The sequence below is a fragment of the Marmota marmota genome, unplaced genomic scaffold, assembly GCF_001458135.2.
Source record: "Marmota marmota marmota unplaced genomic scaffold, marMar, whole genome shotgun sequence".
NCBI lineage: Eukaryota > Metazoa > Chordata > Mammalia > Rodentia > Sciuridae > Marmota > Marmota marmota.
In genome coordinates this window covers 6,293,475-6,307,811 of record NW_026000261.1, presented here as the reverse complement: position 1 = coordinate 6,307,811, position 14,337 = coordinate 6,293,475, and the positions used below count along the sequence as shown (strand labels likewise).

The following is a 14,337-nucleotide window of genomic DNA, read 5'->3' as shown; positions in this document are numbered from 1 at the left end:
GGAGCACAACAGACACTAGGATGGCAATTTGTAAATCAATGGATGTGTAACTGATGTGATTCTGCAATCTGTGTATGGGGTGAAGGTGGGAGTTCATAACCCACTTGAATCAAAGTGTGGAATATGATATGTCAAGAAATTTGTAATGTTTTGAACAACCCACAATAAAAAAATAAAATAGAAAAAAAAGGTATAAGTAAAGCTTAATAACTCTAAATGAGGCTTTTTTCTGAAAGGCTTTTAGCTTGTTAATTTCTTTTATTTAAATCATTTTGTTGTTGTTTATTTTTTATGTGGTGATGGGGACTGAACCCCATGGCCTCATGCATGCTAGGCAAGTGCTTTACCATTGAGCTATATAACCATCCCTCTAAATGAGTTTTGATAATTAAAAAATAAAAAAAAAAATAGGGGCTGGGGTTGAGTCTCAGTGCTGGAGTGCTTGCCTAGCATGTGTGAGGCCCTGGGTTCAATCCCCATCACCACATAAAAACAAATAAAATAAAGGTATTGTGTCCAACTACAACTAAAAAATAAATTTGAAAAAAAAGGTGCTTTAAGTAACAATCTAAAAGTGGAACTGTACATTTCAACATGAGATGTGTAAGTACAGAAGGGATCAGGGAGTCAGAGAGGGTTCTTTGTTGTTTTGTCATGTTAGAAGGAGAAAAATATAGGTATTGTTAACTATAAGTTTTTAGAAAAGTATAGATTTAAAGACATGGGTTAAACATTTAAAAGTAACTACTAGACAATATTAGGAAAAATGCATAGCTTTATACACCAGTAAAGAAGAAAAGGGATAAAAAACCTCTATGCAGTAGAAGTTAGGATTGGGGCAAAACAAAAATAAACCCAGGTAAATAGAAAATAAAATATGAGATGAGTAAAAGAAGTTAAAAATAAATCAGTAATTGAACAAATGTGAAAATACCAAACACCAATTAAAAGATACTAAAATAAAATTGGTATAAAAATATCTTTATACTATATATGATAGACATTTCTAAAGCAAAAAAAAAGAAATTTGAAAATAAAACAGTGGAAAAATCTATTAGATGATATCAAAAAGAAAGCTAGCTTATAAATTTGATAATATGAAATAGAATTCAGCACAAAATACATTAAATGTCAGGTATTTTATATGTATATATAGATAAATTATGCCACAGAGGATATAAAAGTCAGTTGTACTTAACAAATGGCTTTGAATATATAAAGTGAAAACGTATAAACTACAAGGGATAAATGGCAAATCCCCAACATGTCAAGTAGTTAAAAATTAAGGATAAAAATAATTTGAGAAACACAATCAAGCTATCTATGTGGAAGAGAGAAAAAAATTAAACAGCATAAAATACACATTTATTTTCAAATATACATGAAATATTTACAGAAATTGACTCTATTAGAGCAGAAAAAAATCTACTATGTTCAGATTATTCTCTATGATCACAGTAAAATATAGTGATGATATGACAACAAAATCACCAAAGAACATTTTATATTAAAACACAATTACAAATAACTCTGAAGATGAAACAAATGGAAATGACAAACTACAGAATGCAAAGCAACAAGGAAAACACTTCATATCAAAACTCAATGAATATAGCCAAAGCATTACCCTTAATTTATCACAAAGTTAGAAATACTAAAAGTAATTGAAGGGCTGGGGTGTAGCTCAGTTACAGAGTGCTTATCTAGCATGTACAAGGCCCTGGGTTCAATCCCCAGTACCACAAAAGAATGTAAATGAGCTAAGTTGAAAACACAAACACGTGTATAAAAATGACAGATGCAAGAAAAGTTCAGCGAAACACTTGATAAACAATTTAAAACAATTTTGGTCAGGTATGGAAACTAAAAGATGCTATTGAGAAAAGATTGAAATGAACAAAACTCAGCAAGTATAATCAAGATAAAAGTGAGACAAGGGGTGGGGCGAGGTGACACACACCTGTAATCCCAGCAGCTCAGGAGGCTGAGGCAGGAGGATCACAAATTCAAAGCTAGCCTCAGCAGCAGTGAGACCCTAAGCAACTCAGTGAGATCCTGTCTCTAAATAAAATACAAAATAGGGCTGGGGTTGTGGCTCAGTGGTTGAGTGCACCAGACTCCAATCCTTGGTATCTCCCCCCAAAAAAAGTGAGACAAGGCACAAATAAAATTAGCAAATAAAAAGATATTACCATTATTTAAACTTTAAGCTAAAAGAGAACTAATTATATCTTAATACATTTGGAATTGTAAATGAAAAGTTAGACTTCTTATGGAGTAGAAAAGAAATGATTAATATTGTCCTGAGAAAGTAGGAAATGTAAGTAGATCAATTAAAATAGAAGATTTTGAAATGTTGGTTCTCCACGAAAAAAATATTGATTTTTATGGGTGATTTTGTGGCTTAAGTCTACCCCACTGTCAAGGAACAGATAATTCCCCTATTTTAAACTATTTCAAAACACTAAAAAACTTAATCCAATTTAAAAACATTGATACCAAACCACCAAGGGGATAACACTTCAATTAAGTATAATTCAGCCTTATCAATGAACATAGAATAAATAATCCTAAATAAAATATTATCAAGTCAATTCAGAAGCATATTAAATAATGACATTATAACATTGCTATAAATGACTATATTAACAATAAAAGAGAGTAGGCCAATAAATGTAGAGAAATTCACAGTAGTAATAAAACAAATACATGTATAAAGACAGCAGAAGATATGTAAGAACTCTGTGGGATTTTATAAACTTTATTAAATACAATAAAATTACTAAATATATAAAGATGTACTTCATTGTTACTTTATGTAATAAGTTGGTATTATAAATAATCAATTCTACCAAAAGTCAGTCTTTAAGTTCAAATTATTCACACTTCGAATTCCAGTGGGTTTCTAAAAATAAAAAGTGACAAGGTGATTCCATCATTAATTTAGAGGAACAAATCTGTAAGTGAAGATGATTTTTAAAAAGAACAAAGATATATGTAACTTCCTTACCAGCTTTAAATCCATATAAAGCTATAGTAACTAAAAAGTGTATTAACAGTACAGAAATATTAAATAATGACAGTGGAATTGAAGAATGTGCAGATTGAGAATCATGTTTACATTGGAACTTTGAAATGCCTATTTTATAACTTTCTTTTATTTCTGAGAGTATCAGAGTAGGTAGAAAATTATTACTACTTTCCATAAGTAATAAAGTCACCTTGAATTATTATTTCTTATATTTAAACTTATTTACATTATTTGAACAACCTTTCAAATATTGATTATGATGGAAAAAATAAGAACAAAATAAATCTTATGTTAAAGGAAAATCTAATAATTACTTAATGTCTCATTGAGAACCAAATTAATATCTTTAATGTAAGATCATTTTGATCACTTTATGAGTGCTCTTTCTTATCTTAGGGACTGCAGTTATAGGTCCTCCTGGTCCCCCTGGATTTCCTGGAGAGAGGGGCCAGAAAGGTGATGAAGGCCCACCAGGAATTTCTATTCCGGGATCTCCTGGACTTGATGGACAGCCTGGGGCTCCTGGCCTTCCAGGGCCCCCTGGCCCTCCTGGACCTTACATCCCTCCTAGTAAGCTTTCTTTTTCTCCTGTTATGTTCTATTTTTGTTTTTGTTTATTTCACTTATAAGTGACTCCAGCTAAAGGTTGGCATCATTATTTGCATTCCTGATGTCTAGGAGATTCTATTGAAGATTCTTCTGTTCAGTTTGGGTGATTGTTTGATGTTTAAATTTGCTCTTCAAATGTATCTTCAAATACTATCATCTACAATATTGTGTCTTCCTTTTGGTTGTATTTCTGCAAAGAAATTAATGAAAATAGATTTTTTTTTTCTAGCCTATTGGGCTCTCATGTAGTCTTCTGAATGTTTCATAACAATTAGCTGCTATACTATTCTTTCTTTGTCTAATTTAGGTGATGAGATATGTAAAACAGGCCCTCCAGGCCCACCTGGATTGCCAGGTGATAAAGGACTACCTGGGGAACAAGGAGTGAAAGGTATGATCCCCAAACTTTGTTCATTCCTTCTTTTTTTCATAACATCAGCAAAATCCCCTTATTTTATCTTCCATCCTACCTCAGTGACTCATTCCCTATTCATACACCAAGATCATCTCATGAATAATACTATATACCTACATAATCTTGATTTCATAAATCCAACTTTTGTGATCATTTATTTCCTATCTTTCTAACTCACTATCTTCCTTCATTCCTTTGTTCCTCCATCCCTCCCTCCCTCCTTTCTCTCTACCCACCCCACTTCTTCCTTTCTTTCTCCAGGGATTGAACTCAGGGCCACTCAACCACTGAGCCACATCCCCAGCCCTATTTTGTATTTTAGAAACAGGGTCTCACTGAGTTGCTTAGTATCTCACCACTGCTGAGGCTGGCTTTGAACTTGCCATCCTCCTGTCTCAGCCTTGAAGGCTGCTGGGATTACAGGCGTGTGCCACTGTGCCTGGCTCCTAGCTCACTACCTACAACATTACTTCAACACCATTGAGATCCCTTAACTTTTTGGTGTCCTTCCTTTGCTCTTAACTTCATCCCATGATCAGTCATTGGAATCAGTCTTATTCATAAACCTTTGATTCCTTTGTCCTTCCCTAACTTCCTTGTACTTGCTAGGAACTAAAGTGTAGCCTTAGTAGTTTCAAAATTTCTACCTCTTCTGAGCCTGTATCTTCTCTTTTCAAACTCATTATACCTCCTTCCCTATTCTCATTTTAAGATTCTGACCTACCTTCATACTTCAATGACCAATTAAAGTAATAACAACAGTTATTATACATTGCTACCACCAAATTTACACACATGCTTGAATTTGTGCCACTGAACTCTACTTTCTTGCCTATTGCTGTTGCAACTCCCATATAAAGCCAGTTTTTCTATTTGCATAATAGATTGCATTCCCTTTTGTTTCCCCAGGGATTTTGGTCCAGAAATTTTTGCTTCTTCCACATCGTCAAATTTTCCCTACTGGATAATTCTTTGCAGCATACAAATATGCTTTTTTATAACCACTGAAAAAATATGTTAATGGTAATCCCACTCCTCCTACAAGCTACTGTTCTATTTTTCTGCTCCCATTTGCAGCAAAACTCCCTAAGAATGTTCTGTTCACTGTTTCTAGATACCCTCCTCCCATTTTCTTTTTTTTCTTATTTTTTTTCTTTTAATGGATACTAAAATCATAAAAGTTGTACTAATGTTAATGGTGTGTTATATAATGTCAATACATGATTATATTGTGTAATATTTAAATCAAGTTAAACAAAGTTATCTTTTCAACATTTATTATGTTATTGTGGTGAAAACTTTAAAAATCCTTTCTTCTAGCTTTTTCAAATATACAGTACATAATTGTTATAATAGTTATCTATAGTCGCCACACTGTGTAAAAGTATCTTCAGAGCATCTCACTCCTCTCTGACTGTAACTTAGTAGGTATTGATCAACTTCTCACCTTCCCTTCCTACTGTTTATTGTTCTAAGCCTGTGATAACCACCATTCTCCTCTTAACTTTATGAGATCAACTTTTTAAAATTCTACATATGGTGAGATCACATGCTACTTGTCTTTAGGTATCTGCCTTACTTCACTTAGCATGATGGACAGGATTTTCCGCTTTTTGTGACTGAATAGTATTCTATATGTAAGTGGAATAATATTGTGTACCACATTTACTTATCAATTCATCATTTGATGGTCCCATAGGTTGTTTCCATTCCTTGGTTATTATAAATGGTGCTGCAGTGAACATTGGCATATAGATGATGCTTGTATACACAGATGTCATTTCCTTTGGATGTATACCCAGTAGTAGAATTGCTGCATTATATGGCAGTTCTATTTTTAATTTTTAAATAACCTTCAAACTATTTATTATACTGGCTATACTAATTTACACTCCCACAAACAATGTGCAATATTTTCTCCACATCTTTGCCAGCACTACGTTTGGTCTTTTTGATCTTGGCCTTTCAAAGCTGGGGTGAGGTATTAACTCCTTGTGGTTTTGATTTGCATTTTCCTGATGATCTGTGATGTTGAACATGTTTTCATATACCTGTTGTTCATTTGTATGTTTCTTTTTTGTGAAATGTGTATTTAGATCTGTTACCCATTTTTAAGTCAAGTTATTTGTTTTTCTGCTCTTGAGGTTTTGAAGTTCCTTATATATTCTGGATATAAACCCATTGCTAGACATTTACATTGCAAATATTTCTCCCATTATCTAGGTTGTCTATTTTGTCTCTTGGGTGTTCCCTTTGAGGTACAGAAGCTTTCGAGTTTTGTGTAATATCATTTGTCTATTTTTGCTTTCATTTCCTATGATTTTGGGGTTTTGGCCAAAAAAAAAAATTCTTGTCATTACAATTTCCTGATACATTTCCTTATGTTTTTTACTAGTAGCTTTATAGTTTCAGGTCTTACTTTTAAGTTGATCTTTGTAACTAATGAGAGATAGGGGTCTAGCTTCATTCTTCTACAGCATATATCCAATTTTCTCTGCACCATTTATTGAAAAGACTGTACTCTCTCCAATGTGTGTTCTTCCAAAATCAGTTGGCTATAGACTTATGGATTTATTTTTAGGCTCTCTGTTCTGTTCCATTGGTCTAGTTGTCTTTTTATGCCAATACCTTGCTTTATTGATTACTACAGCTTTGTAGTATGTTTTGAAGTCAGGTGGTTTAATGCCTCCAGCTTTGTTCTTTTTGTTCAAAATGGCATTAGCTAGGGTTGGGGCTGGGGCTCAGGGTCAGCACACTTGCCTGGCATGTGTGAAGCATTAGGTTCAATTCTTAGCACCACATATAAATAAGTAAAATAAAGGTCTATCGACAACTAAAAAAAAATTAAATGGCTCTTCAGGATTTTTTGTGGTTACATAGATATTTGAGAATTTTTTTCTATTTGGGTAAAGAATTAATAGAGATTGTATTAAATCTGCAAATCACTTTGTGTAGTATGGACATTTTAACAATAGTGATTCTTCCAATCCATGAACACAGGATGCCTTGCTACTTTTTTCTCTTTTTAAATTTCTTTCATCAGTATCTCATAATTTTTGTTTTGCAGAGATCTCTTACCCCTTTGGTTAAATTTATTCCTAGATATTTTATATTTTGAAGCTATGGTAAAAGGAATTACTTTCTGATTTCTATTTCAGATAATTCGCTGAAATTAGTGTATAGCAACATTACTGATTTTTGTATATCGGTTTTTTGCCCTGCAACTTTCCTGAATAATTTATTAGTTCTAAAATTTTTTGGCAGATATTTAAGATATATCAAATCATGTCATCTGCAAACAATGACAATTTGACTTTTTTTTCCAATTTGGATGTCTGTTTTTCCTTTCCCTTGCCTGTTTGTATCCAAAACTATGTTAAATAAACATGTTAAAAGTGAGCATCCTGATCATGTCCCATATCTTAGAAAATCTTCAGCTTTCCCCATTTTATTTTCTTTTTCCCATTTAATATAATGTTATCTGTTGGCTTATTAGAAATGGTCTTTATTATGTTGAGGCATGTTCCTTGTATACCTAGTTTGTTCAGTATTTTTATCACAAGGGGATATTGAATTTAATCAAATGCTTTTTCTGTACAAATTGAGAGGACCATGTGGTTTTTGTCCTTCATTCTGTTGATATGATATATCATGTTATTGATTTGCATATGTTGGACCCTCCTTGCATCCCTAGAATGAATCCTACTTATGGGAAGTAATTTTTTTAAAGTGCTATTGAAAGGAGGGAAAAGGAAGGTAAAGGGGAATGAGAATGATCACATTATGTTATGTCTATGTATCAATATGACATAATGAATACCTTTATTATTTATAGTTATAATGCAGCAATTATCAAATATTGTGACCCAACTCTTTAAATCGACTTTGAGACTACAATAAAAGTGCATTTCTGAGTAGGGAAAAAAGTAAAGTGCTGTTGGATTTGGTTTGCTAGCATTTCATTGAGGATTTTAAAAATCTGTTTATCAAGGATATTGGCCTGTAGTTTTCCTCCTTTTGTTGTGTCCTTACCTGGTTTTGGTATCAGGGTAATACTTGCCTTATAGAATGTGCTAAATGATTTCTTTTTCTGATTTTTTGGAATAACTTAAGAAGAATTAGTATTCTTCGAATGTTTGGTAGAATCAGCAGTGTAGCTATCTGGTTCTGAGCTTTTCTTTAATGGGAGGTTTCTTTTATTACTGATTCAATTTAATTAACAAGTATTGTCAGTTCAGGTTTTTTGTTTCTTCAGGATTCAGTCTTGGTAAGGTGTGTGTATTCAGGAATTTTCCCATTTCTTCCAGAATATTAAATTAGTGGGTATATGCTTGTTTGTAATAATCTCTAATGAGCTTTTGTATTTTTGTAGTGTCAGTTACAATGCTTCCCTTTTCATCTTTGATTTTCTCTCTCTCCTTTTCTTAGTCTAGCTGAAGGTTTGTCTATTTTATCTTTTCAAAGAACTAGCCCTTTGTTTCATTAATCTTTTGTGCTGTGTTTTTGATCTCCATGCAATTTATTTTCACTTTGCTCTTTCTTATTTCTTTCCTTCTACTAATTTGGTATTTAGTTTGTTTGTGATTTTTTTATTGCTTCAGATGCAGTGACAGGTTGTTTATCTGGGATCTTTATAATTTTTTGATGCAGTCATTGATTGCTATAAACTTCCCTGCTAGTATTGCTTTTGCTGTATCCCATAGCGTTGGGTATGCTGTGTCTCCAGTTTTCTTTTAGGTGTTTTATCATTTTACCTTTCACATTTTAATCTTTGTTTTTATCTTCAGTTAATTTTTATGTATAGTTTGAATCAGAGATCAAAGTAGTTTTTTTCTCCTATAGATATACTGTTGACTCAGTATTATAATACAAAAGACCATCAAAATTTTATTAATACTTTTGTATTACTTATAATAATGTATTCATTTCATTAAAACATTTATTGGAAATCATGACTATATATGTGTGAGTCTGATTTTGACCTCTCTATTCTGTTTTTTTTTTAATTTATCTCTCCTTGCATCAATACCAGACTGTCTTAATTATTGTGGCTTTGTAGTAAGTCTTATATATTGTAGATTCTTTGTATTTTTATACATCTAAGAATTATCTGTTCAACTTTTAATTTTGAAATGCTCAGTCCTTATTCCTCTTCCATACCTAAACTCATTCATCCAGTTCTTTGACTTTTTAAAAATTTATATATGACAGCAGAATGCATTATAATTCTTATTACACATTCATATCTCTGGTTGTATACAAAGTATATTCACAACAATTTGTGACCTCATACATGTATTTTGGATAATAATGATCATCACATTCCACCATCATTAATAACCCCATGCTCTCTTCCTTCCCCTCCTACCCCTCTGACCTATCTAGAGTTCATCTATTCCTCCCATGCTCAATGTCCCTATCCCACTATGAATCAGCCTCCTTATATCAGAGAAAACATTCAGCATTTGGTTTTTTGGGATTAGCTAACTTCACTTAGCATTATCTTCTCTAACTCCATTTACTTGCAAATGCCATGATTTTATTCTCTTTTATTGCTGAGTAATATTCCATTGTGTATATATGCCACATTTTTTTTATCCATTCATCTATTGAAGAGCATCTAGGTTGGTTCCACAGTCTTGCTTTTGTGAATTGTGCTGCTATAAATGTTGATGTGGCTGTGTTCCTGTTGTATGCTGTTTTTAAGTCCTTTGGGTATAGTCCAAGACAAGGAATCTCCATACTGCTTTCCAAATTGGCTGCACCAATTTGCAGTCCCACCAGCAATGTATGAGTGTGCCTTTTTCCCCACATCCTCGCCAACCCTTAGTCTTGTTTGTATGCATAATAGCTGCCATTCTGACTGGAGTGAGATGAAATCTTAGAGTGGTTTTGATTTGAATTTCTCTAATTGCTAGTGATGATGAACATTTTTTTCATATATTTTTGATTGATTGTATATCATCTTCTGAGAAGTGTCTGTTCAGATCCTTGGCCCATTTATTGAAAATACTATGAACTTGTCAGTTACTTCCAAATTTCTGTCTCCTGTCCAGGTATAACTCTTTGCCTTTAGATTTGTGTGTGAAACTACTTGGTCAATGTTTTGAACTTGACATCCTGATCAAGTTACAATCCTAATTTCTGCTACTTCCTTTTCCACAATTGCTTTACTGCCATCTTCCCCTTCTTACATGAAAAGTAATCTGCTCTAGCCTTCTAGTTGTTTCAGGTTAAATAACCCTGGAGTCATCCTTGATAGCTCTCTTCTTTTGTATTCCATGTATGATCCATGAGAACATCCCATTGGCTCTACTTTAAACCTAACCAATTCTGATCATCTTCATTGCTGTAACTCCGGAATGAACTACCATCTCTCTCATAGAACCCTATAGAAGTAGCCTCTTAAGTGGTTACCTAGTTTCCATCCTTGCCCTTAGAGCTTATTGTTAACATAACAACCTTTGCTTTTCTTTTTAAATTCTTCTACAAGATTCTCATTTTACTCATAATAAAAGCTATTGAGTTTACCATGACTTATACAATACTCCATGAGAACCCATTCCTTATAAACAGTTTACTCTCTGATGTGGTTCTACTTTATTCTGCTTCAGCAATCTGGTCTGTTTGCTATTCCTTATGCACATGTGACACCCTCTAAGTTTTTTTTTTCCTCATGTATTTTCTTTTCAATGAGGTCTACCCTGACCGCTCTATTTGAGTTTGCAACCTTCCTTCCACTCACCCATCCCTAGCATACCCAATCTCATTTACCAAGCTCTGCATTTACTACAAACATAACACTTTAATATATTTTAAAATACTTACTATACTTAATATAATAAAATGTTTAATATATAATTTATTGCCTTCATTGTTTATCATTCCTTTCTACTGGTGGAATGTGAGCTCCACAAAGGCATGGATTTTTGTCTGTTTTGTCTGTCAGTGTATCACAAATACCTGGAACAGTACTTGGCATACAGTGGACACTTAGTAAATATTGATCAATGAATTGATTCTACACGTAAGCTTCTCTAAATACACTGTTAGGTAGAAATGTTATCCCTTACTACTATATTCTTTAGGACTTCTCTAAAGAAGGTTTAAGTACCCCCTTCCAGCCAGACATGGTGGTACATGTCTGAAATCCCATTGACTCAGGAAGATGAAACAGGAGGTTCACTAGTTCAAAGTAGCCTCAGCAACCTAGGGAGACTCTATTTCAATGTAAAATAGAAAGGGCAGGGGATGTATATCAGTGGTAAAGTGCCTCTGGGTTTGTTTAATCCTCAATACCATCCTCAAACCATCTCCAAAGTATTCCTTCTAGGTAATAATTTTTATTATAATTTTTACCAGGTGACAAGGGTGACACCTGCTTCAACTGCATTGGAACTGGTATTTCAGGACCTCCAGGCCAACCTGGTTTGCCAGGTCTCCCAGGTCCTCCAGGTAAAACATTCTGCGTAAAATATTTCTTGGATAGATTCTAGTAAGTTAGAGTTAATAAATACCAGCAGGTACAATATTATACATAACATGAAATATTAAATTTATTTAAAATAAAGGATGATTTCATTTCAAGATTTTAAAAGAGGAAAATAAAAATGCAAATTAAGTGAGATAGAATGGGATTCTTATTTTAAAACTTGATTTCCTGACTTGATGATTTCTATGAGCTTTATTGAGGTTTCAAGCTCAAAACTCACATTATTTTATGTGTATGCATGCTAGGATCTCTTGGTTTCCCTGGACAGAAAGGTGAAAAAGGACATGCTGGAGCAATCGGTCCCAAAGGATTACCAGTAAGTTTAAGTATATTATAAATCAAAAAGAATTAGAGGAAAGTCATACACACTTTGAGTTTCACTTATGGAGTGATTAGATAGTTGTTAGATAGATTATAGATAGATATTTTATATAGACATGTATATAGAGAGATAGATATATTTTATATTAAATTGTAATTTATTTGATTCCTTGACCCTCCCTAACTTGTGCCTTACTTGATTTTATTATTTTTTACACTAAATGTTATTATTGATGGATTAAACTGTAGAGAAGAAAGTATTACGAAAAATGAAACTGATTTTTTTTTCTCTTTCTTGTCCCCCTCTACTTTGATATTTCCCCCACTCAGGGCATACCAGGAGCTCCAGGTGCTCCAGGTTTTCCTGGATCTAAAGGTGAACCTGGTGACATCCTCACTTTTCCAGGAATGAAGGGTGACAAAGGAGAATTAGGCTCCCCTGGAGTTCCAGGGCTTCCTGGTTTACCTGGCACTCCTGGACAGGATGGATTGCCAGGACTTCCTGGCCCCAAAGGAGAGCCTGTGAGTTGGTTTGATATTCTTGGTCTTTTAATGTTGAATTTCCACACTGAAATGTTTTCTAGGAGTTGGGTGTGGTGGTGTGCACCACCCAGCTACCTTGGAGGCTGAGGCAGGATAATTTCAAGTTCAAGTCTATCCTGAGCAACTTAGTGAAACCCTGTCTAAAAATTTAAAAAATAAAATAAAAGGTCTGAGGATGTAACTCAGTACTAGAGCACCTGCCTAACATGTGCAGAGCCCTAGGTTTAATCACCAGTATCCAAAAAAAAAATAGTTTCCTAAATTAAAATAAAGGATAGGCCTTGTGCTAAGTTGTACACCCAATCTATGCTCAAAAAATATGATTACATATAGTAATAGTACACCATTACTTGTAGTATTTCCTTACTATTCTTATGATTCAGTTCAATTTCTAACACATTAGTATATTACTACTGGATATGAATAGGTAGGCAGGAGATTAAGATGCTTGAGTCATCATGAGGTTCATCCATTTCTTGTTCCACATATTTATAGCTGACAACCAGATATTTGTGCTTTTTATGTAAAGTATTCTTAGTAGTATGAGTATATGGCCATGTTAAATGTGCCACAGAGCCAAATATCGAACATTAAGGAGCAATCTCATTTTGGGCATAACACATGGCCCAGAATGTTTAGGTTGGAAGTATATTTTATAATATGTTAGCTAGACTATAACCTTCTTGACTTTTATTAGGTTGTAAGCTTCATGAGAGTCGAGATTTGTGTCTACTTATATTCTCTGCTATATTCTCACACTTGACACATAGGACTAGCTCAAATATATTTGTTGAAAGAGTGAATAACTAAGTGAATTGATCCTACATACCAACCATTCCATAATAGCACCTATACTTATGTAGCTGTTAAGAAAAACAATTTATGACTATATCATTTCCTTAGTTATATTAAATAATACCAACCTAAGTCGGGCATAATGGCACATGTCTGTAATCCCAGAGGCTTGGGAGGCTGAGGCAGGAGGATCATGAGTTCAAAGCCAGCTGCAGCAACTCAGGAAGTCCCTAAGCAAGACCCTATCTCTAAATAAAATACCAAAAGGACTGGGGGTGTGGCTCAGTATATAAATATCCCTGGATTCAATCCTCAGTGCCAAGAAAAAAAAGAAAAGAGAGGAAAAGAGACCCCTGACTTAAAAAAAAAAATTAAACGGCTAGGGATGTGACCCAGTAGTTAACTACCCTAGGGTTCAGTCCCTGGTACAAAGAATAATGATAGTACCAACCTACAGATAGTTGTTATATCTTTGTGTTTCTGTAGTAAACTTTTCCCTTTTCAGGGTGGAATTGCTTTTAAGGGTGAAAGAGGTCCCCCTGGGAACCCAGGTTTACCAGGTCTCCCAGGAGATATGGGGCCTATGGGCCCTGTTGGTTTTGGCCCTCCAGGCCCAGCAGGTGAAAAAGGCATACAAGGTGTAGCAGGAAATCCAGGCCAGCCAGGAATACCAGGTAAGTTTACTCTTATTATTTGTTCTATTTTAAGTTTTGTGCTTAAGAGTGTACACATATTATCATGTAGATGCACTTGGCTTCCTTTCCTGAGAGATGTATTTCCCTAGCCTTTTATATTTGGACTCTTCAGAGCTCCATAGCAAGGCAACACAATATTTTAAGGGGGAATTCTTTTTAAATTTTTGTTCTTTTTTTAAATTTTTTATTGTGGGTTGTTCAAAACATTACAAATTTCTTGACATATCATATTCGACACTTTGATTCAAGTGGGTTATGAACTCCCACCTTCACCCCATACACAGATTGCAGAGTCACATCAGTTACACATCCATTGATTTACAAATTGCCATACTGTCTGTTGCCATACAGTCTGTTGTGCTCCGCTGCCTTTCCCATCCTCCACCCTGCCCCCTCCCACTACACCCCACCACCTCTCTCTCTCTCCTCCTCCTCT

At 34.1% G+C, this 14,337-nt stretch overlaps 1 protein-coding gene across 1 annotated transcript in view; it reads left to right on the top strand.

Moving 5' to 3' along the window:
- Positions 1-14,337, top strand: part of Col4a5 (collagen type IV alpha 5 chain) — a 231,190-nt gene that overhangs the window by 130,650 nt on the left and 86,203 nt on the right. Inside the window, exons 18-23 of the mRNA XM_048796868.1 lie at positions 3,428-3,601; positions 3,948-4,031; positions 11,418-11,510; positions 11,793-11,863; positions 12,199-12,390; positions 13,712-13,880. Coding sequence (XP_048652825.1) covers positions 3,428-3,601; positions 3,948-4,031; positions 11,418-11,510; positions 11,793-11,863; positions 12,199-12,390; positions 13,712-13,880 — 783 coding nt within the window. The remainder of the gene's footprint in view (positions 1-3,427; positions 3,602-3,947; positions 4,032-11,417; positions 11,511-11,792; positions 11,864-12,198; positions 12,391-13,711; positions 13,881-14,337) is intronic.